At 48.5% G+C, this 24,807-nt stretch overlaps 1 protein-coding gene across 6 annotated transcripts in view; it reads left to right on the top strand.

Moving 5' to 3' along the window:
* LOC122383716 (serine/threonine-protein kinase mig-15-like) overlaps positions 1-24,807 on the top strand; it is a 396,652-nt gene that overhangs the window by 243,272 nt on the left and 128,573 nt on the right. For 5 of the 6 annotated variants that reach the window (XM_043370438.1, XM_043370439.1, XM_043370440.1 and 2 more), the window contains one exon: positions 4,687-4,740. The exons of the other annotated variant lie outside the window; for it this stretch is intronic. In XM_043370438.1, coding sequence (XP_043226373.1) covers positions 4,687-4,740 — 54 coding nt within the window. The remainder of the gene's footprint in view (positions 1-4,686; positions 4,741-24,807) is intronic. 6 annotated transcript variants of the gene reach the window in all.

Raw genomic sequence — 24,807 nt, forward strand, 5'->3', positions numbered from 1 at the left:
TGGTGCAAATCACAGGAGAAAATGGTGTTTGTCAATTTTTTGCCACTTTATTAATCACACGGGGTTTCCTGCATAGCCTGATACCTTTGGCAATTGAATATGGTACCATTGGATAGAGCATTCAATTCTGTCCAATATTCACTCTTCATTTTTGCATGATTAGCAACAGTATCCTTAACAATGTAAATGTTCCAAACCATTACATTGTCATTTTTAGCGAAATTCATCGATGGCCCTCAAAAGACTTCACGCCAGTTTTCGAATCATTCTAAAGTAGAACGCATGATAATACGACACGGGCACCTCGATGCGATGTATCTTTTAGTTTTCTTACAAAATGCTTGGCCGTCAAAAAGCAATCGAACGAAATGGATATCTACCAACCAAATCGACACAGACCAACCCAATACCCACGGGTCAAAAAATCCCCCCTTCGCGTTGCGGAGCACGCGGGTAACCCTAGTCAATAGCTATGCAGAGGTAAGGTAAAGCTATGCAGAGCAGAGAAGATGGTGGGGTGCGCGCACACCCGGTCATTCTCGTGCACCGGTCACCGAAAGGCCGCGCCGCCGCGGCCCACCCCGCCAGATTGCGTGCGTTAACATGTTTCAAGTTGTACTGTCTTGCCGTGTTTTGGCAGATCACACGAAGTCAAGACAGTTATCGGCCCTCCAAGGTTACCCGCCAGGCGGCAGCACTGACGGGTGACATAAGGCCACTAAATACTACATTTCCTCCTCCCCTACAACAAAAATAGTAACTTCATTTCACAGCTTATAATCGCCCGTGCCAGTAAAGTGCAAAGTAACTGAACTTCTAAGTACAGCAGACGCAAAAGCAGAACGACATCCGAGACCTCAGGCGATTATTACAGTACGACAACCGGTTAAGTATTGAATCCATAGTACACTGGAGCGCGAACAGCTCTTCCCGATCTCGTTGTCACTCCTGTGCCCGTCTCCGGCAGCCTTGGTCGGACGACACCAGACTTTTCCTCCGCCGTGCTCGTCTGCCCTTGCTGAAGGTCGGTTCGCGTCTGTCGCCCTCCAGTCCCTGTCGCCGTCCCAGTGTCAGGCTGCGTCGACGGGCGGCCGCTGGTCGTTTCGTCCGCCTTCAGGGGCGCCGGCGGCACGTCCAGCTGCTGCCCGTCCAGCCGGAGTTGACTGTCAGTTGTCTCTGGTTCCGGTATCGCCTCCAGCCTGTCCTGCTCCTGCTGCTCCAGCCGGTCGCGGTCGCCAGACGACTCCAGCTCCGCGTCAGCCGGTCCCGTCCGGTCGGCTGCACCGTCCGGCTGCACCGGCTCGCCTCTCCGGCCGTCGACCTCTGCTGGGCAGCTACCGGCGCTCCGCGTCAGGCGGTCAGCGTGGACGCGGGTGCCGTCATCCAGCAGATAGCTCGCTGGCCCCCGCTGCTGCACGATCCTTTTCGTCGCCGAAAACCGGAGCTGCCCCTTCCGCGCCTGCGGAGGAAGCCGGCGACGGACCTGGTCTCCCACAGAGAAGCTGGGCGTCTTGACTCCGTGGGAGCGTTCGAAGTACGTCTTCTGATAGGTTTGTTTCCGCTTCACGTGCTCATGCAGGTCACCAGGTCTCGCTGGATGACGTCCGCCGACGTCCAGTGCCGCGCTGAGTTTGCCCCTCATTGGTCGTCCGTGAAGCAGCTCAGCCGGGCTCCTTCCAGTGGTCGCCTGCACCGTACTCCGGTACGAGAACAGGAACATCTGCAGATATTGAGACCGGTCAGCCTTTTCCAGGTCAACTATCTGAAGTGCCGCTTTCACTGTTTTGTTGGCTCGCTCTACTTGACCTGATGACTGTGGGTGGTAAGGAGACACTTTGATATGGGCAACACCCACATTCCGCAAGTTGTAAGAAGCGAATCGTTCCGACGTAAATGCAGACCCACAGTCAGATACAATCTCTCGCGGGTACCCTTCCCGGCACGCCAACTCTTCCATAAACTGTATCACCACCTCTGACGTTGGTTGCTCGCAAAATCCCACCTCGATCCATTTCGAATAGTAGTCGATAGCGACGACGGCAAACCTCTGGTCGGGTCGACCTCCACTCATTGGCCCGATGAAGTCGATTCCCAGTTTAGACCATGGCTCACATGGGAGTTGAACGGGCTGCATGGGCGCGTGTCGCGGTGACGCCGTCTTGTCTGCGAGAGAGCAGATCTGACAGCCCTTTACCTGTTCCTCCACAGCCTGGTCCATGCCTGGCCACCAGTACAGGTCTCGCTGTCTTTGCTTTGTTCGGACGATGCCTTGGTGTCCTTCGTGTGCCAGTTCAACCAGTCTCGTCCGGAGCGCCGCAGGTACCAGGACTCGACCGCCACGCAAAATGACGTCATCTTCTACCGCCAGCTCGTCTCTGCAACGGAAGAAGGGCTGCAGTTCGGGCACGCACTCACCATAGCGTCTGGGCCACTGGCGCGGTATCTGCTGCCTCAGCTTACTGAGAACCGGGTCCGACTGTGACGCCGCCCTCAGCTCCGCGCCGGTCACCACGGCCCGCTCCTCCGTCAGGGCCGCAATCACCAGCTGTTCGTCGTCTGACGCCTCCTGCACTGATGATGGAAGTCGAGACAGCCCATCTGCCGGGTTGATGCGCCCCTTGACGTGCTCCACTGTGCAAGAATATTCCATTAACCGACACGCCCAGCGAGATATGCGCATTCCTGCCCTGTCGATCCCACGTGATGTCATCAGGGTAGTCAGTGCCTGGTGATCGGCCCTCAAGACAAAGTCCCTGCCCCACAGATATCTGTGCCACTTCTCGATGGCCCAGACACTGGCCAACGCTTCTCGTTCTGTGACACTATAGTTGCGTTGCGCAGTCGACAGCGTGCTGGATGCTAACGCAACCACTCTCTCACCCTCGGGGTGCATCTGCGTGAGCACCGCCCCGATGCCCACGTCACTGGCGTCTGTCGTCACCGCTGTGGAGAGGGTCGGGAATGGCCAGGGCGGGGCTGCTCAGAATCGCTGCTCTGACGTCCTGTTCATCTTCGGCGTCCACGCGAACGGCGGAGCGTTCTTCCTCAGGGGCTGCCGCAGTTCCTCCACCCTGGTGCTGTACCTGGGAATGAACAGGCCGTAGAATCCAAACAATCCCAGGACTGCCTGCAGCTCCTTGACTGTACCTGGCGGCTTCATGTCTCTCAGGCCCTGCACACGGTCGGGGTTCACGGCGACGCCCTCCCGGGACACTGAGAACCCCAGGAAGTCGATTCGGCTCACCCTTGTCCTTGTTCAAGGTCACATTGTACTCGCCGAGTCGTGACATGACGTCACTCAGACGGCGGTCGTGCTCCTCCTTGGTCCGTCCCGACACGATGACGTCATCGAGGTAAACCTGAGCACCAGGTAACCCTCGCAGGATGGTCTCCATCATCTTCTGGAAGCAGCTGGGGAGTGATCGGAGACCAAAACAACACCTCAGATATCGGAACACTCCCTTATGCGTTACAAACGCCGTCAACTGTCTGGACTCCTCATGAAGCAGCAGCTGGTGATAAGCAGCCTTCATATCGAGAGTCGAGAACAGTTCAGCGCCAACCAAGTTGTCCAACAGCTCCTGTATGTCAGGTAACGGGTAACCACTGATGCACACCGCCTTATTCACGACGCGCAAATCGACACATGGTCTCAGCTGACCTGATCGGCGCCTTGACACGACGATCGGAGAGCCACCGAATGTAATGACCTGTAATGCCCACCGAATGGTGGTTAGTGGGAATATGAAATAATAATAATAAATAATCTATAACTCAAGAAATATGAAAAATGGGCACTTTTTGTTGAAAAATGGCAAATGTTTCTTGTCTGGAAGCACACAGTGCAGAAGCATCGGATTCCTCAAAGCAATTCATCAGCGTCTTAGTATGTTTAAGATCTCTGCAAGATGTATCCCCCTTTGCTGACTCCGCAGAGAAAAGGCAAGCTCGAAAGGAGGCTCGAAAGGAAAGGAGGCGCGAAATTTCTGGTCCCTTTATCGACGATCTAGAAGATGTCACTTTGAACATCTTGTTACCGTAAAGGAACTGTGGGTGTTCGCGCAAATCAACTCCGGGCGGCCACCGGCCGTAGCAGGCAGAGGCGTTCACTCTTCGCCGTGTATTGGCGACAACAGCAACACGAAGGCGGCCAAAAACCCCTCACACACATTCCAAGGGTAGCCGGGGCAGCAAACGGTGAAACCAAACGTATCCGAATCGCCAGCCCAGCGCGGCCGTTCCCCTTGTCCACAACACATCCGAGCAAGCCAAGCTCAACCAGCACAATGGCGGCCGAAACCGATTCGATTGACCACGTGCGTACATCTCTATCATTCGAATATGTTGAAGATATTAAATACTACATGTCAGTCAGGATCATAACTAATTGTCGACGAAAGACTGAAACATTTTACATTTACATATCATTTAATTTGAGTTAAGTTACAAGTAATAATTGACAATCGAATTCAAGAGGTATTCCTGCGGCTACCCGCTACTATCGGGCGCCAGCAGCGCCTCTCCTGACGAATAGTGCAATTACAGTTTACGCCAGGCCGCGCTCAGAGGTCGCGCGTCACAGTTCCCAACAGTGGGTGTCACACGTTGACCCTAAGGGCGTGACCGAGTTGCGCTGTTACGTACCGGTAGCTGGATGTGACGGGGCGCTGGCTCTCCGTGTTGCAGACGAATGCCAGTCCCGGCAACGGTCGTCATCTGGACAAGTCGACCTCCGAGGAGGTGGGTGTACAGGCCGGCCGTCGCGCCGGCCTCCAAGCTGTACATAGTGGCCCGCTAGCACAGGTCTCCGGTAGTCGGGTGCGCAAAGGGACGGCCCGGGCGTGTGGGAAGGAGGGAAGGACGGCCCGGCCCAGCTCACAGTGATGCAAATGGGGTTCACGAGTGGCCATAAATACCGAATAGGCCCAAATTTCAAGTTCACCTAATCGAATAAATATGGCCAGTCAGGCAAATGTTTGGGTGTCTGAAAAAACATAATTTTCATGTTTTTGTCAAAACCGGCCTCGTGTATGAATGTCAGAAGTTGTGACATTTTCTATGTCGTAAAATGACTGCCAGATACTCGTTACTTCAAACGCCGCTAGCGTGCGTTCATTTCATACAAATGGCAAAAATTATGCATGACAATGATCCCCAAAGTCTGCTGCTTCTAATGCAGGGTCACAAAAAGCCTTATCTCTTTTAGTTTGGCGTTGATCTAACTATTTGTCATCATGTTGCAATCCCAGTTTCTTATCTAAAAATATTGGCTTTCGTTTCACCTACAGCAGTTTACACAGTGTGTGCCCGTTAGTGCACCACACCATAGCATTCTCTAATCATTTCTGAGCCGCGCTGTGAAAGAATGAAGGCGCTGGGGCATTCCACGATAGATCGTACCACTTTTTTCCAATTTGACACCTTCATCTCTCGGAATTTGACGAAAATTGGTCCCAGGGGTAATGAGGGGCTCTGAATCCACTTGTAACAATTTCAGGCTTATCAGATAAGTATTTTTTTAGTTATGGTGTATGACATTTTTTGGATCTTGCTTTGCAGCGCTAAGTTTGGCGGGCTGAACTCTAAGACGGATTATTCAAATGCCAAATGTTATATAACATTGAACTTGCAATGAAATAGAGATTATATGTATTTTTTGAAATTTTGAAAAATACGCTTTTTTATATATGACATCGAGTTTTTCTTTCATTTGTATTTTTTGGACCTTGGGACCAAATTTTTTGAAATTTTATTTCTTTAAGAAATATTTGGCTCATTTTGAAGACATATGCAAAAAAATTAGGAAGGTGTTCTTTCTATCAATGTATTTATTTTCCGTCACGATAACGGTTTCGAATAGTGATTTCGGGAGGGGAGCTTACAAATGGCGTGATAAAGCTGATAAGTGACATCACGGGTTACTGAAATTTAAATTGAGGTCTGAGTCATCTAGAAAAAAATGAAAAGATGGTTCATCCAACCCTCTTTCCTATAAGCGCGAGAGTGAAAAAGGCTGTTTGGTTCTGACATAGTTTTGGACGCCAATGACCATAGCTGTCCGAGATGAAAGTTACAGGTTGCATACATGGTGTCCTCCAGAGGTCTCACAACTTGTATATCTGGGAATTTTTTAAGGTCACATGAGGTCAGTTCGGTCACGTGACATCATTGTTATAAGTCAATGGGGAAATATAAAAACTGTTATTTTGGCGCCGAGAATGATCTAAAACTATCTCACGTACCTACATGGTATCGTGATTTCATGCATTCCTTGCAAAGTCCAATGCTTCACTTTTGCATTGTTAACCTTGCGTGACGTCATTTATGACGTCACTAAGGTCGTACGAGTTTTTCGTCAATAACTCCCGATCAAAGTGAGCTAGAGAGTCGGGAAAGTCACCAATGGGCTTGGGAAGACCTTCCGAATAGAAAGATATGCCATATGATACCCTTTGCCCAGCTTAGTGACCTGAGGGGCTCTGACCTGACCTTGACCCGAGGTCAACTACTTAAGTTGACCTCACCCTAACAAAAAGTATACCATTCGACGCACCTGAGCTAGGCAAACACAATGCTGCCAAAACGCGTCTCTGCGGCCATTTTTTGCGAAGTTATTTACTTAAAACCGAACCCGTAACTTCAGTCACTTGACCTGACCTCAGACGCTACCGCTTAACCTGAGACCTTAAAATCGGGTACCACTCGCTGCGCCTTGTAACGGCACACACGCTCGTTTTTCCGCGAGGCTCTAGCAGGGCTGCGGAGTCGGAGTCGGAGTCGGAGTCGGTCGGAGTCGACAGTTGTGACCGGAGTCGGAGTCGAAGTCGGAGTCGATTTTAGAAACCCGAGCCGGAGTTGGAGTCGGAGTCACCGAAAATCCGTCGACTCCGCAGCCCTGCTAGGTCTGCGGAGTCGGCGTCGGGAGTTGGAGTCGGTCGGAGTCGACAATTCTGCCCGGAGTCGGAGTCGGAGTCGGAGCTGGTTTTTGAAAGCCGGAGTTGGAGTCGGAGTCGGAGTCGCTGAAAATCCATCGACTCCGCAGCCCTGGGCTCTAGCTCTATTAGAAGCGAAACGGCGTGCTGGGATCGTATCAACCCCTCCGAAACCCATTTTGTTTGCGGGAAAATGAGGAACTTACAGAAAGAACACCTTTCTATTTTTTTTTTTTGCATGTCGATTTGCAATGACATGAAGTTTATTTTGAGAAAATAAAAAGGTGAAAATTTTGATCCCAATAGTCATTAGAGGCAAATGAAAAAAGATTAAGGTTTTTGTTCAACAATGAAAATTTTTCTTTTGAATTTTTAAAAAGTAATACTAATTTTTGATTCATCGCAAGCTGAGTGTTGTTTACCGTTTGTTGGCTGCTTAACCCGTTCTTGAGTTCGGCCATCAAACTCAACGTTACAAGCCGAATTTAAAAAAAAAAATGTAATGCATGTAACTAAAAAAGTTTTGATCTGAGGTGATATTTTGCCAGGCGTCTTTGAGGTCTATGATTACCCCTAGGACCGATTTTCGTTAAAATCTGAGAGATTAGGGTGACGGGCCTGGTACGATCTATCGTGGAATGCCCCCGGCTAGCACAGGGCTGACTGGCGCTACTAAAGTTTTCGTCCGTTGCGGTCGGGAGCCGCGGCGCGGTGGGCGGCCCGGGCGGCCGCGCCGCCGCGCGGGCGGGCGGCCACAGCGGGGGTTTGTCGGTGCATCCCTCTGCTGTTCCTAAAAGAAGTGTCCTAGCGCCTCGCGACAAAAACAAACTAATTGCTCTTGACAAGATCTCGCGAGTGAGCATATTACTTTTGACTTAAAATCAATATTTGACCTACTTATAGCAGGTCAAAGTTAAACGTTTGTCGAAATTGCAATCCGCGGTGAAAGCAATCCGCCCCGACCGCGACACCCGAACGCGCCGGACAAAAACTTCAATAGCGCCGGTCTGCCCTGTGCTAGCGCCTTAATTCTTTCACGGTGTGACTCAGAAATGGATAGGGAATGCTATGGTATGGTGCACTGGCGGGCACATACTGTGTAGACTGCTGTAGGTGAAACGAAAGCAAATATTTTTTAGTAAAAAACTGCGATTGCAACATGATGACAAATGATTAGATCATCACCAAACCAAAAAAGATGCGGCTTTTTGTGACCCGCAGCAGGCTTTAGGGATCATTGCCATGCATAATTATTAATTTGTGCAGTTTGTATTAAATGAACGCAAGCTAGCGGCGTTTGAACTTGCAAATATGTGACAGTCATTTTACGACATAGAAAATGTCACGACTTCTGACAATCATACACGAGGCCGGTTTTGACAAAAATATGAAAACTATGTGATTTCAGATGTGCCAATCATTTATTTGGCTAGCCATTTAGCGATTTACCCGGTTTGGTAAACTTGACTTTTTGGTATTTATGGCCACTCGTCAACCCCATTTGCATCACTGTGCAGCTGCCCAGCGGCGGCCGGCCGAAACGGATTTCATCCACAAAAGAGACGAAATATACCATTCGAAAGCTGACGGTGAGCTGATTCCAAAAATACATTTTTATCAAAATCGTGTGATGGCCTTTTCCAACAATTACGTTTTTGTAAAAATGTAATACTTTTTTAATCTAAGGGACATTCTTGAAATCATTGGCATTTTTTCCTGTTCCATTGAAAGCTGAACGGCAAAAGAACAATTTGTAGCGAAAAAAAAAATTATCAACTATTAACATGCGTCTCTCACCATAGTTATAGCCATTGTCAGTTTTATTGAGAAGTGCATAAAACATGACTTTTCTGTTCTCACGTCATGAACATGTTTAAAAGGCAGGGTACTTAAAACTACTATAGTATGGCAAACTTAGGAAAGAATGGATTAAAATGTAATGTATAAGATGTATAAATGTGATTAAAATGTATATCTCGGAATTTTGATATCGGTGACCTAAGGTCAGGTCAATTTTGCGGCCTCTCCATTATAAGTCAATGGGAGAAAATTGAAAAGCGTCTGTTTTGCACGAACGCTATTCTAGACACTCTCAAACATCGAGATGTAGGTACAATTGACACAATGAACCGGAAAATGGCAACTGTGACCCCTCGTTATGTCCCCGAGGTCATCTCGGGTCACGAACAGAATCTATCAGTTTTTCGCTTATGACTTCTGATAGAGGCGTGCTAGAGCGCTGAAAATGCTTTAGATGTGTTCGGCTCGACGCTGCGGATCGACTGATACGCAACATGACCTTTTCTGGTCAGGTCATGACTCGACCTTGACCTGAGGTCAAATTTTCAAGTTGACTTTTCAAGGTCAATTTATAGTTCCTTTGACGCGTCTCGACAAGAGGAACACGATGCTTGCAAAAGTAATGTCATGGCTCTTTTGAGTCAAAAGTTATTGCCGAAAAACCACTTTTCGTAATAACGGCTATTTTTGGAGTTTTTGGCCTCTGGAGGCTAAACCGTTGACCTGAGGTCAAATCTGAGAACACTACTCAGACAGGTCTGTAAAAGGGCTATCGAATGCGCTTTTCCGCGGCGCTGTAGCTCTATCGGTTCCCGAGATAGTCATCGGCAGTTTTCCAAAATGTTGAAATAGTCAACATTTTACCTTTGGTGACCTCTGGTGACCTGACCTTTGACCTGACCCAAAAAATGACCGAAGTGTTTTCGTCCTTATTTTGGACGTTCTTTCGATTGCCGCTTACCTCGTGTCCCTACGTGGCCCAGGAGCCGAGTTGACGGGGGGGGGGGTGTTCAGACCCCCCCCCCCAGCCCGGCGCGGAATCTCAGAGCACCGGCCCGGCGCGGGTTAAGCTGCTGTTCAGGGAAACGAGTGAGTGGGCGTTTCATTGTCATGTGCTTTTTCGCTATATCCGGGAAGCAGGATGCTAGTCAGCGCAATGCTACACTTTAAGAGGTGTTTTGAGGTGTAAGCATTCCTTTTTGAAATGATTTAAGGTCGGGTTCGGATGCACTGGGCAATTCTACGTGAAATGGATGATAAAAAGTGGCAAGCAAAATACCGTAAAGTGGGGCTATTTGAGACAGTGGGGCTATTTGAGACAGTATTTAAAATCGCTATAAAATGAAGATCGTTTGATTTTTGTGTGATATTTTTGCTCAGGGAGGTGTGGAATCGAGTAGTAAATCGCCTGAGCAAAAAATCAAGCATAAATTTTAAGTGGTTTTTATTTTATAGCAATTTTAAATATTGTCTCAAATAGCCCCACTGTCTCAAATAGCCCCACCTTACGGTACTCGTATTTGCCACTTATCCCGCGAGTTGCTGGGGGGGGAGGGGGCGTTAAACGCCCCCACTTTTTTCGCCGCGCCATAGCATAAAAACGGCGCGCCAAAATTTGGGTACCGTAAAGTGGGGCTATTTGAGACAGTGGGGCTATTTGAGGCAGTGAGGTAGTGGTTTAGTAAAATAGCTGTAAAATGAAAACCGTTTGATATTTTTTTCGTCATTTTTGCTGAGGCTGATGTGGAATTTAATCCGGCAGGCGGTGGGCCTACCAGCCACCTTCCGCGCGGTGGGGGGGGGGGCACTTTTTGCCCCCCCCCCGTATCTCCGAAACTACTGGACGGATCCGGAAAATTCAAACGGTGTTCGATAGCCCTGTCAAATTCGTGGGGGGAAACCAAATTTCATTGACCTCGGGGTCACCGATGACGTCACAGGTCAGGTCAAAGATAAAATGTTTCACCGTTCACGGGGCTTCTAGGGAAAGGGCTATAACACCGAGTAAAACGCATTTTGTCGAAAATCAGCGATAAGGTGTCAGTTGTCTAGAACATATGTTGCTATTAGAGGTCACTGGTCATACCAGGTCAGGTCACAGGTCAGGTCACCAAAGGTCACCAAGGGTCACCACATGAGCCCAACTTTACTAAGGTTATGCGATGCATGTTGTATGGCCAGTTTTTCATTTCCAACTCAATGGTGTTGGTTATAAGACCATCAGGTACGGTTTGGGTCACTTTCTGGTGGAGGTCAGGTCAAGGTCAGGTCAAAAAAGGTCAAATTTCAAAGTTGATATTTTGCATTAAATGGGTAGCGATTCGATGCAGCTCGTCACGGGGAGTCTAATGGTGGTCTTTGTTTTGCTCTACGAGGTCTAGAATTGCTAAAAATTGAGTTTGAAAATTTGACGTCATCAATTTTGAACAGTTTTTTCGCTATAACTTGGCCAAAAAAAGAGGTATCGATCTCAAATTTGGTATGTAGATAGAAGGCGGTAGGGGCTATCACATATATTCCGGTTTTTTTTCGAAATTCAAAAAACTTTTTTGGATTTTTTGGCTATTATATTCAAAAAATCTATTTTTTGATTTTTGGGGGTCAAAATCCAAAAAATTCGAAAACTCGAAATAGCAGTTTTGTAGCCCTTTTAATTTTACACCTTTTATGTCTGAAACATTTTTCTGTATCTCTAAACCTGTAGGCCTGACAGCTCTTCCCGCGAAACCTTTTTTTGGGTCGAAAATGGCAAAAATGACGTCACTCTGACGTCATTAGCGGCCAACCTATCATAGCCTTTGGAAAAAATTTTTTGGTCACCATGTGCGCTAGCTGCTCCCGGGAGGGTACTGAAAGTTTGGTGACGATCGGCGCAGCGGTTCTCGAGATATATCGAAAAAACTAAAGGGGGGGGCAAAAAATTGCCCCCCCCCACCGCCTGGAAGGTTAACAGTGAATGACCTGAATAACCTTTTTGAAAATTTCGAAAAGTTTTAAAAGAAATTTGGCATAAAACACGAAATACAGAAAACGCACAATTTAAGTGGCTCGAAAAGGGCCCCTACCTGCCAGGGTATATTGAGTGAAGGGTAGTACGAACTTTGGTAGGAATTTCTAGTATAACTACTAGAAAACCTACTATATGTGGTCGGGACTAGCAAAAACTTAGTTCAATCTAGAATATGGTAGCGCTTATGGTTGGCAGTCGTGACGCGCACGTGACAATCATTTCTTAAATTTCTTAAATAACAGGTTTTAAGGGCCGATTAGTGGGCCGATACATTCAATTAGCTATTAATAATTGATTATGCAAACATTCAAGAATCTACATCATTTAATTCTAGCCAAAATCACGCGGCGCTCCCAGGATTCGAACTCACGACCCTCGGATCTGTAGCCCGATACGCTACCGACTGCGCTACCGAAGACCGCGAACCGACGCTCGGAGAGGCGGATCGCGGGTGCTGGCGTGCAGAGAAATCTTTACCCTGTACGCCGTAGAAGATCGGCTGGGTTTCGTGAAAAATGGTAGAGGAATTGTCGAAAGAAAATTCATCGATCTATCATTTGAGACTAAGAACTATTGATTCCTTCAAAGGTTGACCGAGATATCGCTCGCCGAAAACAGGCCATTTAACATGTAAACCCTATGGGCTGGTAGGAAATGTACGCCGTGGAGCAGCGGTGCTACCAACTAACTTCGGCGGGGGCCGCCTACCTGCAGCTTAGCATAGTTGAAATTTTAGCAGCTTCGGCACGGCATCTATCGTTACTACCGTTTTACTTATAGGCTAAGCACATTTTCCATGAAAATATTTTACATTGTTAACGTTACTGCCGATTGCGTAACCCATTGTCTGAGAATCCCGATGATGCCCACCTGGTCAAACAACCGATATGCCAAATAGCTGATGATAATGGTGATGCGATTGCACCCGAGAAGACTTACCACCGTCTATTTGAAGTGCATCGAACGATCGACATGAGCAACACCGTGAATCGGTCGTGGTCATAAACGTGCAGTGGGTTCATGTAAGTACCAAAAGTACCTACTAGGTACTTTTAGCAGCAAGCAATATTTACATGTTCGTAGTGTAACATAATCACCCTTTAGCTCGTGACCAGACTAGTTATTCTGATGAATATGTGCTTAAAATGTGCTTAATCAGTCACTGACTAAAGGCCGCCCCACACTGGACCTCGCATGCGGGTTGCGAGTTTGCGGGTTGCGAGTTTGCGGGTTGCGAGTTTGGGGGCATAATACTAATTCATAGAGTGATTAGACCGTTCTTTATGGCAACTTCATGGATGCAGTGAAGCCGGTACACCTTCAGAAAGTTACAAATAGTCGCAATACCAGCGCAACGAACCAAAATTCGGCTCCAACGAAAAACCCGCAAACCTCGCAGAACTCGCAAACCTCGCAGCGAGTAAAATCGAAAGTTGACTAAAAATCAACTATTGGAATGCGATGCAAGGTCGCTCGCAAGCTAAAAACATGCAGACTCGCCTGTTAGATGGTAGTGTGGGTCACTCAGCTTAGATTGTATGATTTGAGCTGGAATAAACCCGAAAACCCAAAAACTCGCAACCCGCATGCGAGTTCCAGTGTGGGGCGGCCTTCAGTCGACAATCAGCACATGTCTGCCTTGGCCCTTGGTTGACCAAAAACACCTATGAAGATTACTTAACATATGAACGCACTGTTAGGTAAGCCTATGCAAGTACTTGATGTGGTAGGGTAACCGGCTAATTGATACAGCATGCAGCGATCGAGGAAAATCGGCATAAAATCAAAACCGCTTAACATTTTTCTGTTATTTTTTCGCATGAAGATGTGCAATTGAACAAGGAATCATGCAGATTATTCACTTAAATGATTTGGGAAACCTTTTAGCTCGTTCAATTCATTACAGTGTGCTTCGTAAGGTAGCGAGCCTGTCTCAAATAGCTCCACCGACTTTCAGTATGGTCGCCCCGTGGTCGCCACAAGCGAAACAACCCCCAGTCCCGCCCCCACGGGGAGGACCCCTGACCGCTGAGTTTACCTTCGCTTCGAGCTCCGCAATTCTACGCTCGAGGCGAGCCACAAGGGATTCGTCAACTGAGGCAGCCAGTTGACGGACAGGCTCACTCCTCTCAGCCCCCTGAGCTAGACGCTTCGCCGCACTGCATAAGTTCCTAACCTTGTTGACCGCGCCGTCAAAAGTGCTGATGCCATCGGCGATGATGGCTGAACACAGCTCGTCAGGGACAGCCGATAAAAAATGATTATATAGGAGCCCCTCCGACGGCTGATCAGGGAACGCAAGGGCGACGAGCTTTTTGAACTCTATTACAAACGCGTCCAGCGATCCAGATGGATCGAACCGGAGAGCCCTGAGGGCTACATGATGATCCACAGAACTGCGGCCCGAAAAACTGGCTCGGAACCCAGCAGTCGCGCCCGCGAATGTAGCTTTTTGATCAGTACTCAGAGAGTCAAACGCGTCCCTCGCGATACCCACCAGACACAACGGGAAAATATCCAACTTCTTCTCCTCGTCCCATCCTTGTAACCTGCTGTACCGTTCGAAATCATCTAAAAACCGCGGGACCGAACTCCGGCCATCAAACGACGGTAAACTCAAAGACGCAAACTGAGAGTGCAACATGGTACCCGAAACTGTGGTCGTGGGCAACTCAGAAACCTCAAACTTCAGAGACATAACATGTAATCATCGACATTCAGACACCCACCGTAAGACGGACCGTCGCGATAGGTACCACCAGCATCAGATGACCCACGGCAGGTGTCGTGGCCACCCAACAGCGTCGCGGCCAGACGAATGATAGCTGGGGATGGTGAGCGGTAGTCGAACCAACCAGATGAGCATCAGACGAACCAGCCAGACGAGCGGCAGCCGAGCCAGCCAGGTGAGCGGCAGCCGAGCCAGCCAGGTGAGCGGCAGGCGAGCCAGCCAGATGAGCGGCAGGCGAGCCAGCCAGGTGAGCGGCAGGCGAGCCAGCCAGGTGAGCGGCAGGCGAGCCAGCCAGGTGAGCGGCAGACGAGCCAGCCAGGTGAGCGGCAGGCGAGCCAGCCAGGTGAGCGGCAGGCGAGCCAGCCAGGTGAGCGGCAGGCGAGCCAGCCAGGTGAGCGGCAGACGAGCCAGCCAGGTGAGCGGCAGGCGAGCCAGCCAGGTGAGCGGCAGACGAGCCAGCCAGGTGAGCGGCAGACGAGCCAGCCAGGTGAGCGGCAGACGAGCCAGCCAGGTGAGCGGCAGGCGAGCCAGCCAGACGAGCGGCAGGCGAGCCAGCCAGACGAGCGGCAGGCGAGCGGCAGGCGAGCGGCAGGCGAGCGGCAGGCGAGCGGCAGACGAGCCAGCCAGGTGAGCGGCAGACGAGCCAGCCAGGTGAGCGGCAGACGAGCCAGCCAGGTGAGCGGCAGACGAGCCAGCCAGGTGAGCGGCAGACGAGCCAGCCAGGTGAGCGGCAGACGAGCCAGCCAGGTGAGCGGCAGACGAGCCAGCCAGGTGAGCGGCAGACGAGCCAGCCAGGTGAGCGGCAGACGAGCCAGTCAGGTGAGCGGCAGGCGAGCCAGCCAGGTGAGCGGCAGACGAGCCGCCAGGTGAGCGGCAGACGAGCCAGCCAGGTGAGCGGCAGGCGAGCCAGCCAGGTGAGCGGCAGACGAGCCAGCCAGGTGAGCGGCAGACGAGCCAGCCAGGTGAGCGGCAGACGAGCCAGCCAGGTGAGCGGCAGGCGAGCCAGCCAGACGAGCGGCAGGCGAGCCAGCCAGACGAGCGGCAGGCGAGCGGCAGGCGAGCGGCAGGCGAGCGGCAGGCGAGCGGCAGACGAGCCAGCCAGGTGAGCGGCAGACGAGCCAGCCAGGTGAGCGGCAGACGAGCCAGCCAGGTGAGCGGCAGACGAGCCAGCCAGGTGAGCGGCAGACGAGCCAGCCAGGTGAGCGGCAGACGAGCCAGCCAGGTGAGCGGCAGACGAGCCAGCCAGGTGAGCGGCAGACGAGCCAGCCAGGTGAGCGGCAGACGAGCCAGTCAGGTGAGCGGCAGGCGAGCCAGCCAGGTGAGCGGCAGACGAGCCGCCAGGTGAGCGGCAGACGAGCCAGCCAGGTGAGCGGCAGACGATCCAACCAGGTGAGCGGCAGACGAGCCAGCCAGGTGAGCGGCAGACGAGCCAGCCAGGTGAGCGGCAGGCGAGCCAGCCAGACGAGCGGCAGGCGAGCCAGCCAGACGAGCGGCAGGCGAGCCAGCCAGACAAGCGGCAGGCGAGCCAGCCAGACAAGCGGCAGACGAGCAGCAGACGAGCGGCAGACGAGCAACGACAGAGGCGGTGGAAGCCCTTGGATGGCAGGCACCGCTGCCACCAAATGTAGACGTGCCGTAAAGCTCGTTATTCGTCGTAGCTCTGTATTGCACTGTCACAAGTCCAGCACATCCGCAGTCCCAGCTCTCAGGTCCCAGTCTCTCGGGCCGGCGGCAGATCAGAGCGAGGTCATCTCCGATCACGTGACCGCCCCCGGCAGCACACGCCCCGCCCGGGTCACGCAGACAGCCCCGGCTGGGCCGGCAGGGCCGTTCCGATAGAGCCCAGCCTCAGGACCGTTCTCCGCGCGGCCCGTCCGTATAACAGCCGAGCAGCCGTCTATATATGTATGTTTTCACGCCACCAGGGTTATATACAAAAACTTTCTTTCAAAATTTTACTGTCCTTGACTTTGAAATGGTCCTTAATGATCATCCTGTCATTTTGAAAGTTTAGGGTTACATCATATTATGATAGCCTTAGCATATAGTGATGCACTTTTTAACCTACCGAAATGGAGCATCCTACGAAAAAGGAAAAGATTGAATACAAAGGAAAAAAACTGTCTTTGCAAAAATAATTTTTGTCAGAATGATCAAAATTTAATTTCCAATCGCATGGCGTTTAAAAAATTATATCTAGCGTGACCGATTTTCTTCAATTTCTTCGTAACTGAAACTGTCTCAAATAGCCCCACCCTTTGGGGCTATTTGAGACAGGCTTTAACTAACAAAATATCCTTAATCATTATTACTAGCTGAACCAAAATGCACCTATATGAAAGAGCTCACAGGGAACTACATTTTTGCAATTTACATGCTATAAGAAATATGAACCGTCTTAAAGGGAGAGGCCAAAAACTGTAAAATCCGTTTCAAATAGCCCCACTTTACGGTACCTGTAGAGAATTAATTGAAGTTTATTGTGACAAAGTTTAAAAAAAAATCGGTCGGAAATTTTTTGAGATATTGAGGTTTTAGTGACGTCATGATTTCTGAGTTTTCGACCAAAAACGGCATATGTTCAAAAAATCATATAAAATCACAGAATAGACAAACAGACATGACGTAAACGCCATTAAACTGCCAATACCATGAACAATCAAATGGCTATCGATTATTGATTATCGTTCCACATTTTCCAAAATCTTGAACCGAATCTTGGCAATTTCTCGTGACTACTTCACGACCATGATACATGCATTTCTTAAACTGAACTTTTTGAACCAAACACGTACACATATGATAAAATGAATGTCACCATCGTGTTCTACGCCCAAAATTACCGATAAAACATGTGTCACAGGCTGCGAATATCAGTTTTGATTTTCGGATATATGTGCCAACCCGGTTGACCTGACCTTGACCCTTACCTATGCTTGACTGACCCTTACATGGAGCTGACACTCTTGTAGGCCTTATATGAAGGATTGTGCACCGTTTTGACAGAGTTTATGACGAGAGGCGCCCAATGCGAAGTCCTGAAGTCCATGCTACTGAAAGCCCGATTTCAGGTGTTTGACCTGACCTTGACCCGACCTGTGACCTCAGAATTCAACTTTAACGCTCGCCCTGGCAGGGCATTTTTCATAACACGGCCTGGCAGTGGGGGGGGGGGGGTCGATGCGACCCCCCCTCCCTCGCGATTGGCTCCTATAGCACCTAGAAACACCAAATTTGGTAGGTAGGTGGGCCCCCGGAGTTCTCGCCCCTGTGCAAATTTGGTTGCTCTAGGTCAATATTTAGGGGGGTTTGGGGGGATATAAATGTAAAAATTTCGCTAAAAACAGGGCAAAAGTTTTTCGCCTATAACTTTTGATCTAATTAAGATAGAGCAAAAAGAAAAGCACCAGTGAACTCAGCACGTCAATGCGCGTCGAATGATATACTTTTTAGCTTGCTTAAGTGTACTTAAAGTTTTTCTTAATTTTTAAGTAAACTTTAATTAATCAATTAAGTTAAAGTTAACTAAATTGCATCATATCGCATATCATTCGATTCGGCTGATCACCAGGGACACAATGACACCATTTTTTAAGCTCTAGCGTCATTATGTGCCAAGTTATTGGCAAAAACGTCATTTGACCTCATTTGACCTCATTTGACCTGACCCATGGATAAGTACACCAAACAAAGAAGCACCAAGTGACCTGCTGTTAAGTACTGTGGTTTCAAAGCACAAAAGTGATAGAACGAAGCGGATAACTCCAGTATTTTCCGAATTTAGTATTTTCCCATAGGCTTAACATTACTACGTAATGACCTCTAACTGACCTCAGGTCAGTGACCTCAAAAACCCCGAACTATATGTTATACAACTCGGTGAACTTAGCACACCCTGAAAGTTTGAAGGAAATCAGTCCAAAACTGTGAGCTGGACAGGTGCAAAAAGAAAATTGAAGTTTGACCATGACCTTGTACCGGTTTTTCTGACCTGGTGACCTGACCCAAGGTCACCCGGACCTGAAATTTTCAGGTCATATGTAAAAAGGTTGCCCCATAGGCTGTACCAAATTTGGCGGCGCTGCGCGCCGCCGTTTTTACGCTATCTTCGAAAAACCTTAGGGGGGGTCGCATCGACCCCCCCTGCCAGGGCGAGGGTTAAAGTACTCATCTGAAGCGTCTCGTCGCGTTCTTTCGTTTGCCGCCTCGTGCGTTTCGCTGCGCCTATTGGTTCTCGAGTTATCGGCTGGGGACGTTTAACGCCCCCCCCCCCCAGCAAACGGCGGGTGGCGAAATACCCCACCAACTGCCGGGTTAAAGGGACCCTCCCACCTTCACATTAGATTTGAGTTGAGGTAGCCAAAATGGGGTCCCTGGCTCACAATTACCGGTTTCGGCACTCACAACATCGAGAAATGCCTTAAATCGGAAATATTGAATTTCAAAATTGCAGCATTTCGCTTCAGAGGCTTAACATAGGAGTACCCCTCTGAATGTGTGACGTCAGCGCAGATATCTAACGATTTTTAAATGTTTGACTAAAACGTTTTGTAGCACGCGGTGGTATATGCTGCTTTGCGCGCAACAAGTGCCGCACTTTCAGCTGCCAAACTATTGCTTCCAAATAAAGTCGCTAGGAACAGCGGAGATCCCAAAAAGTAAACAAAAGTAAAAGTCTAATATCTTGAAAACCGGTGAATATTTTTCGGTGAAATTTGGTACATATTCGTTTTCGCTCTTTCTGAATCGAGCGACATCTTTTTCATGCCAATTCATAAACTTTTTTGAAGGTGGGAGGGTCCCTTTAAGTTGTGCTAGGATGGCATAAGTCCCGAGTCCCCACGGTGCGCCGGCCAGGAGGAGTTCCCAAATTCATTCTGGCAATAACTCAGCCGCTACTGGGCCGATTTTATTGAAAATTGATTTATTACGCTGCGCGTAATGCTGTCCCTCTAGTAAAAGTATAAAACACAGCATGTTAAAGTGTTCCCATCTATCCTATCGAGACACACATAGACCGTTATGGATGACTCTTGCGCGCGTTCCATGCACTCACGGCTCTAAATGGAAACGTCCGTCTGGCACATTCAGTTTTCACTCTCGGGAGCGCTAGTTGGCCCCCACACGTCACGTGGGTGGAGCTGTCTGATACATCGGACCGGCTTTGAACGAGATCGGCCAGCGCCGGCGGTGCATCGGGTGACATTAGCTTACACAGCCTGGCCAGGTCACGCCCCTCCAACATGCCGTCAAACCTCTCCCACTCCAACAGCTCCAGGGCAGGAGTAACATGCTCTCGCCGGCACAGACCAGCGACGATACGGGATCCAAAATTTAAGGCTTTTGCACTCGGTGATGAAACGTGGCAGAACAACCACCCACAACAGTTAAACAATAATTGACATGAGGGAACACAAGTGGCTGAATCAGTGGTTCTTGGTTTCGAAAGGTATTCTGCGTCTCAGTTTAGATAAACCCACAGTGTATATAAATACCGATAAACCGACCGGATAAACCGACCAGAACATAATAGCAAAACATTTATATAAATATGTAGGCGTGAAAATTTTGTCTTTGTTAAGAGGATGTCGGGGAGAGATAAATCACCGTGCTTGTCAGTGTAGCAGTAGAAGGGAAGGTTTTGGTTAGTGTCTAGATAAAACCAAAGCCGGGTGGGGCTCGAACCCACGACATCTCACTCAGCACGCAGATCATCCAGCCCCAACGCCACGAGCACCTGTCACACTGCACCCCTGCGCAGCTTGCTGGATAGTGTTTCGGCCAAAGTTGTTGGTTGGATGTCTGACGTCTGTGAATGTCACGAGGCCAAGCCCGAAGGTAAAGGAGGGAGCCGAACCACGTTGGACTGGGGTGTTACACCCAATCACGGTCATGCAAAACAGAAGTTAGTTTCGGGTGATATATTTCTATGAACTTTTTTTTAACATTTTGGCTTATAGTTTTTTAATTCTAAATTTTATACATACACAAAAATGTGATAGTCGCTTTCACTTTTTCACTTTTCCTCATCCTCTCTTAGCGACCAAATTTGACCTTGTCCGATATGATCCGTCTTACGAAAAAAAAGAATTGCCGGCCATGACAATTATTTGCCCAAAGGCGCTCTACGCAAGAAACACCAGCCAGTCCAAAACTGGCGAACGATCTTTCTGGTGCTGGAATCATCTTCAATGAAAATTTCAGGATATATTAATAATCTTAATCCTTTGAGCTACTGAGCGCTGGGAACATTCGCTAGCATTCCATTGTCAGCTGCGTTACCAACATTACTCAAATTACCAACAATAATACCATTACCTACCACAGCATCATGCAGAGCGCCGGGCCTGCGAGTCGATGAGGGTCATATCACGGTTCTGTGTGGCTGACTTTTGTCCATCGTGAGACTGCGCTGTAAGATTACGCCTTATTGTCGGCTGTGGGGGACGCATATTGGTGTTTGAGAGTATGTTTTCGCTACATGTTGTTCTTTTGGCGTTTAGCCTTCACTGGAGCACAATAAAACATGCGGAATGCGGATGATTTCAAGAATGCCCGAAACAGCCCACTGAATGATAAATTATTACGTTTTCACAAAAATGCAATTTTTGAAAACACTTTTTTTATCAGCTCACCAGCAGCTTTCGAATTCGTTTCTTTTGTGGATGAAATGACTTTCCGACGAACCGTGCGTATGCAGCTGGGGCCCACCACTAACGCGTCTCTGTTCTGTTGCATGATATGGTGGCGTGGCGACTAACTCGTGAGCTGCGGTCGAGCTGCGCCCTTCCTTCACGGAACGTGTGAGTATGGGTTACCGGCCGACCCTGCGCCGCATCCCTCCCAGAGCCCTCCCACGCCGCTCCCAGAGCCGCACCAGAGCCCAACCGCATCCCTCCCAGAGCCCTCTCACGCCGCTCCCAGAGCCGCACCAGAGCCCAACCGCATCCCTCCCAGAGCCCTCCCACGCCCCCCCCCCCCTCTAAATTAACCTGAACTAAGGTCAGGTTAATTTAGCGACCTCCTCATTATAACTCAATGGGAGAAAACTGAAATGCGCCTCTTTTGGACGAAGCCATGATAAACACCCCCAAATATTGAATTACAAGTAACTTAGACACACTGAACATGAAAATGGTGTCAATGACCCCCTGTTTAAGTCCCTGAGGTCATCTCAGGTCACGAATGGTATATAAGAGTTTTTCGCAAATAATTTTTGATAGAAGCATGCTAGAGCGATGAAAACGCCTTAGATGGGTTCAGCAGGACGATACGGCTCGACTGATATGCAACATGACCATTTTCGGTTAGGTCTTGTTGTCAATTAACCCGCGAGTTGCTGGAGGGGGAGGGGCGTTAAACGCCCCCACTTTTTTCGCCGGGCCATAGCATAAAAACGCCAAATTTTGGGTACCTGTAGGGAATTGATTGAAGTTTATTGTGACAAAGTTTCAAAAAAATCGGTCGGAAAATTTTTGAGATCGTGGTTTTAGTGACGTCATGCTTTCTGAGTTTTCGACCAAAAACGGCATATGTTCAAAAAATCATATAAAATCACAGAATAGACATAAAGACATGCCGTAAACGGCATTAGACTGCCAATACCATGAGCAATCAAATGGCTATCTTCGATTATTGATTATTGTTTCGCATTTTCCAAAATCTTGATCTGAATCTTGGCAATTTCTCGTGACTACCTCACGACCATGATACATGCATTTCTTAATTTGAACTTTTTTAGCCAAACACGTACACATATGATAAAATGAATGTCACCAACGTGTTCTACGCATCAAATTACCCATAAAACATGTGTCACAGGCTGCGAATATCAGTTTTGATTTTCGGGGATATGTGCCTACCCGGTTGACCTGACCTTGACCCTGACCTATGCTTGACTGACCCCTACATGGAGCTGACACTCTTGTAGGCCTTATATGATGGATTGTGCACCGTTTTGACAGAGTTTATGACGAGAGGCGCCCATTGCGAAGTCCTGAAGTCCATGCTACTGAAAGCCCGATTTCAGGTGTTTGACCTGACCTTGACCCGACCTGTGACCTCAAAATTCAACTTTAAAATACTCAGCTGAAGCGTCTCGTCGCGTTCTTTCGTTTGCCGCCTCGTGCGTTTCGCTGCGCCCATTGGTTCTCGAGTTATCGGCTGGGGGCGTTTAACGCCCCCCCCCCCCCGCAAACGGTGGGTGGCGAAATACCCCAACAACTGCCGGGTTAAAGGTCAAATTTTCAAGTTGATCTTTTTAGGTCAAGTGATAAAAAGATCGGCTATTTTGGCAGTTTTTGTCCCTTTCAGGCAACACCGTTAAGACGTTTTGTCAAATCTGAGAGGAAAGAGCGTTAATAGGGGTATCGAATGCGCCTTTCTGCGGCGCTGTAGCTCTATTGGTTCCCAAGTTATGCGTTAGCTTCTTGGAAATTGTCGGCCAAATTACCCCGCCTTGCCATTCTGAAAAGTTTTGTCTGTAAAGCCATTACGGTTATACGGAAATACATGAAATTACTCTTGAAAACGCTGAACACCCTAAGCATTGGGACCACATTCTCGAAATTTGTCTACAGCCCGATTTCTACATGCTATATAATTTTTTGAACGGAAGTAAAAGTTATAATTTTCTAATCAAATTTATGTTTTATTGATTTTGAAGAAAATTACGAGGGGTAGATTTAAAGAAATCCACGGATAAGCTCCACAAATGACCCATGAATAGAGGCTAGAATTATTTCATTCCCTTTTGTCAGATATCGTAAAGTTGGGACCGGCCAATTTATTCTGCCGGCCAAATTACCCCATCCTCCCCTGCATATCATGCCGCATCTGACGTTGGTAAAATTCGTTGGCTATTTTCTTAGCTGATATTTTTTTTTCACGCCTGCGAATGTTTTTTTTTCGCCTGGTTGGCGAAACTTGTCTTTGACAGAAAACTCCGCAGGCGGCTATCTTTCTGTTGGTAAAACTGGCATCTGATCTTAAATTAACTGGACTTAAAAATATTATAACGTGTATGAAATAGATGTACCATAATGCATGTAAATAAACCACTACAAACAGCAAGTGGGGATCGCCATGGGGAACAAAGTGGCCCCTCCTGTGACCATCATCTTCATGCACCGCTTTGAGCAGACCGCCATCAGAAACGCGTCTCTAAAACCAGATTTCTATGGCAGGTACTTACATTGACGACTGCATGGGAGTGTGGACACACGGTCACGAGAACATTCTGAGTTTCATTGACTATCTCAATTCAATTCATCCAACAATCAAATTCACTCTTGAGGACAGCTTCTCTTCTGGTAAAGTAGTCTTTCTAGACACGCTAGTTACGGTAAATAGCAACTTTAAAAATTCAACAGAACTGTATACCTATCAAGTTCAATATCAATCCTTCAGGCATCATCATTCACCAAACCCCATCATATCCAATGGCCACGAAAAAGTCTCTAATTCGTTCAGAGTTCCTGCGGGCTATGCGAATGTCCTCTGATACAGCCGCCACTTCCCGCTCCTGTAAAAAAAAACACAGGACTTAGTTGAAGCCAGCGGCTACCGGAAACACCTCGTGCGACGACTACACAGAGAGGTCGCACAAACCTGTAGGGGGGACTCAGATGTAGGAAGGCAACTCTCTCGACGCAAAAAAAGACCCCGACTCTTTGAACGGATGCTTAACTCTTCCTTACATTGATGAAGCTGTAAATGCCAAAGGGAAATCCATCGTTAAAAAGTCAGGACTAAACGTACGCGTAGCATGGCGTAACACTAAAACTCTCAAAAGCGCTCTAACTCGTTCAGCTTTCTCTCAGCCACAATGCCCGTCTGGCACACGGACATGTCATGCTTGCGAATCTGGCTTTAAAGGTAAATGCTGAACTTCTGGAGTAGTCTACAAGATCACCTGTACGCTCTGCAAGGTAAGGGGGGAGGATGTCACATACATACTTAGGAGAGACAAAAGACCCATCAGGCTGCGTTTCAACGAACACCTTAGAAACGCTAAAAACAGAACACCGGATATGCCCATCGGAGATCGTTTTACCATCAGTCATCAGGAATATCTCTTGACACTTCAAGAAACACACCTTTATCGGTAGAAATCCTACAAAAGACAAGTGACCATCCACACATAAAATATGTGAATCAGTCCAACTTCGCAAACACAGACCGGTTTTCAACCGAAACATATTTTCTTGGCACATTTTGTAGCTGTTATCACTCGCCAATGACATCATGCCTACGCTTATTCATAAGTCATAAATTCAGAAGTATTTTGTGCCAAATGTGTATCATGGAAAGCAAAGTGCTACCTTTATAGTGGT

This window comes from Amphibalanus amphitrite, unplaced genomic scaffold (assembly GCF_019059575.1).
Source record: "Amphibalanus amphitrite isolate SeventyFive unplaced genomic scaffold, NRLGWU_Aamphi_draft 000171F_arrow, whole genome shotgun sequence".
NCBI classification, from domain to species: Eukaryota; Metazoa; Arthropoda; class Thecostraca; order Balanomorpha; family Balanidae; genus Amphibalanus; species Amphibalanus amphitrite.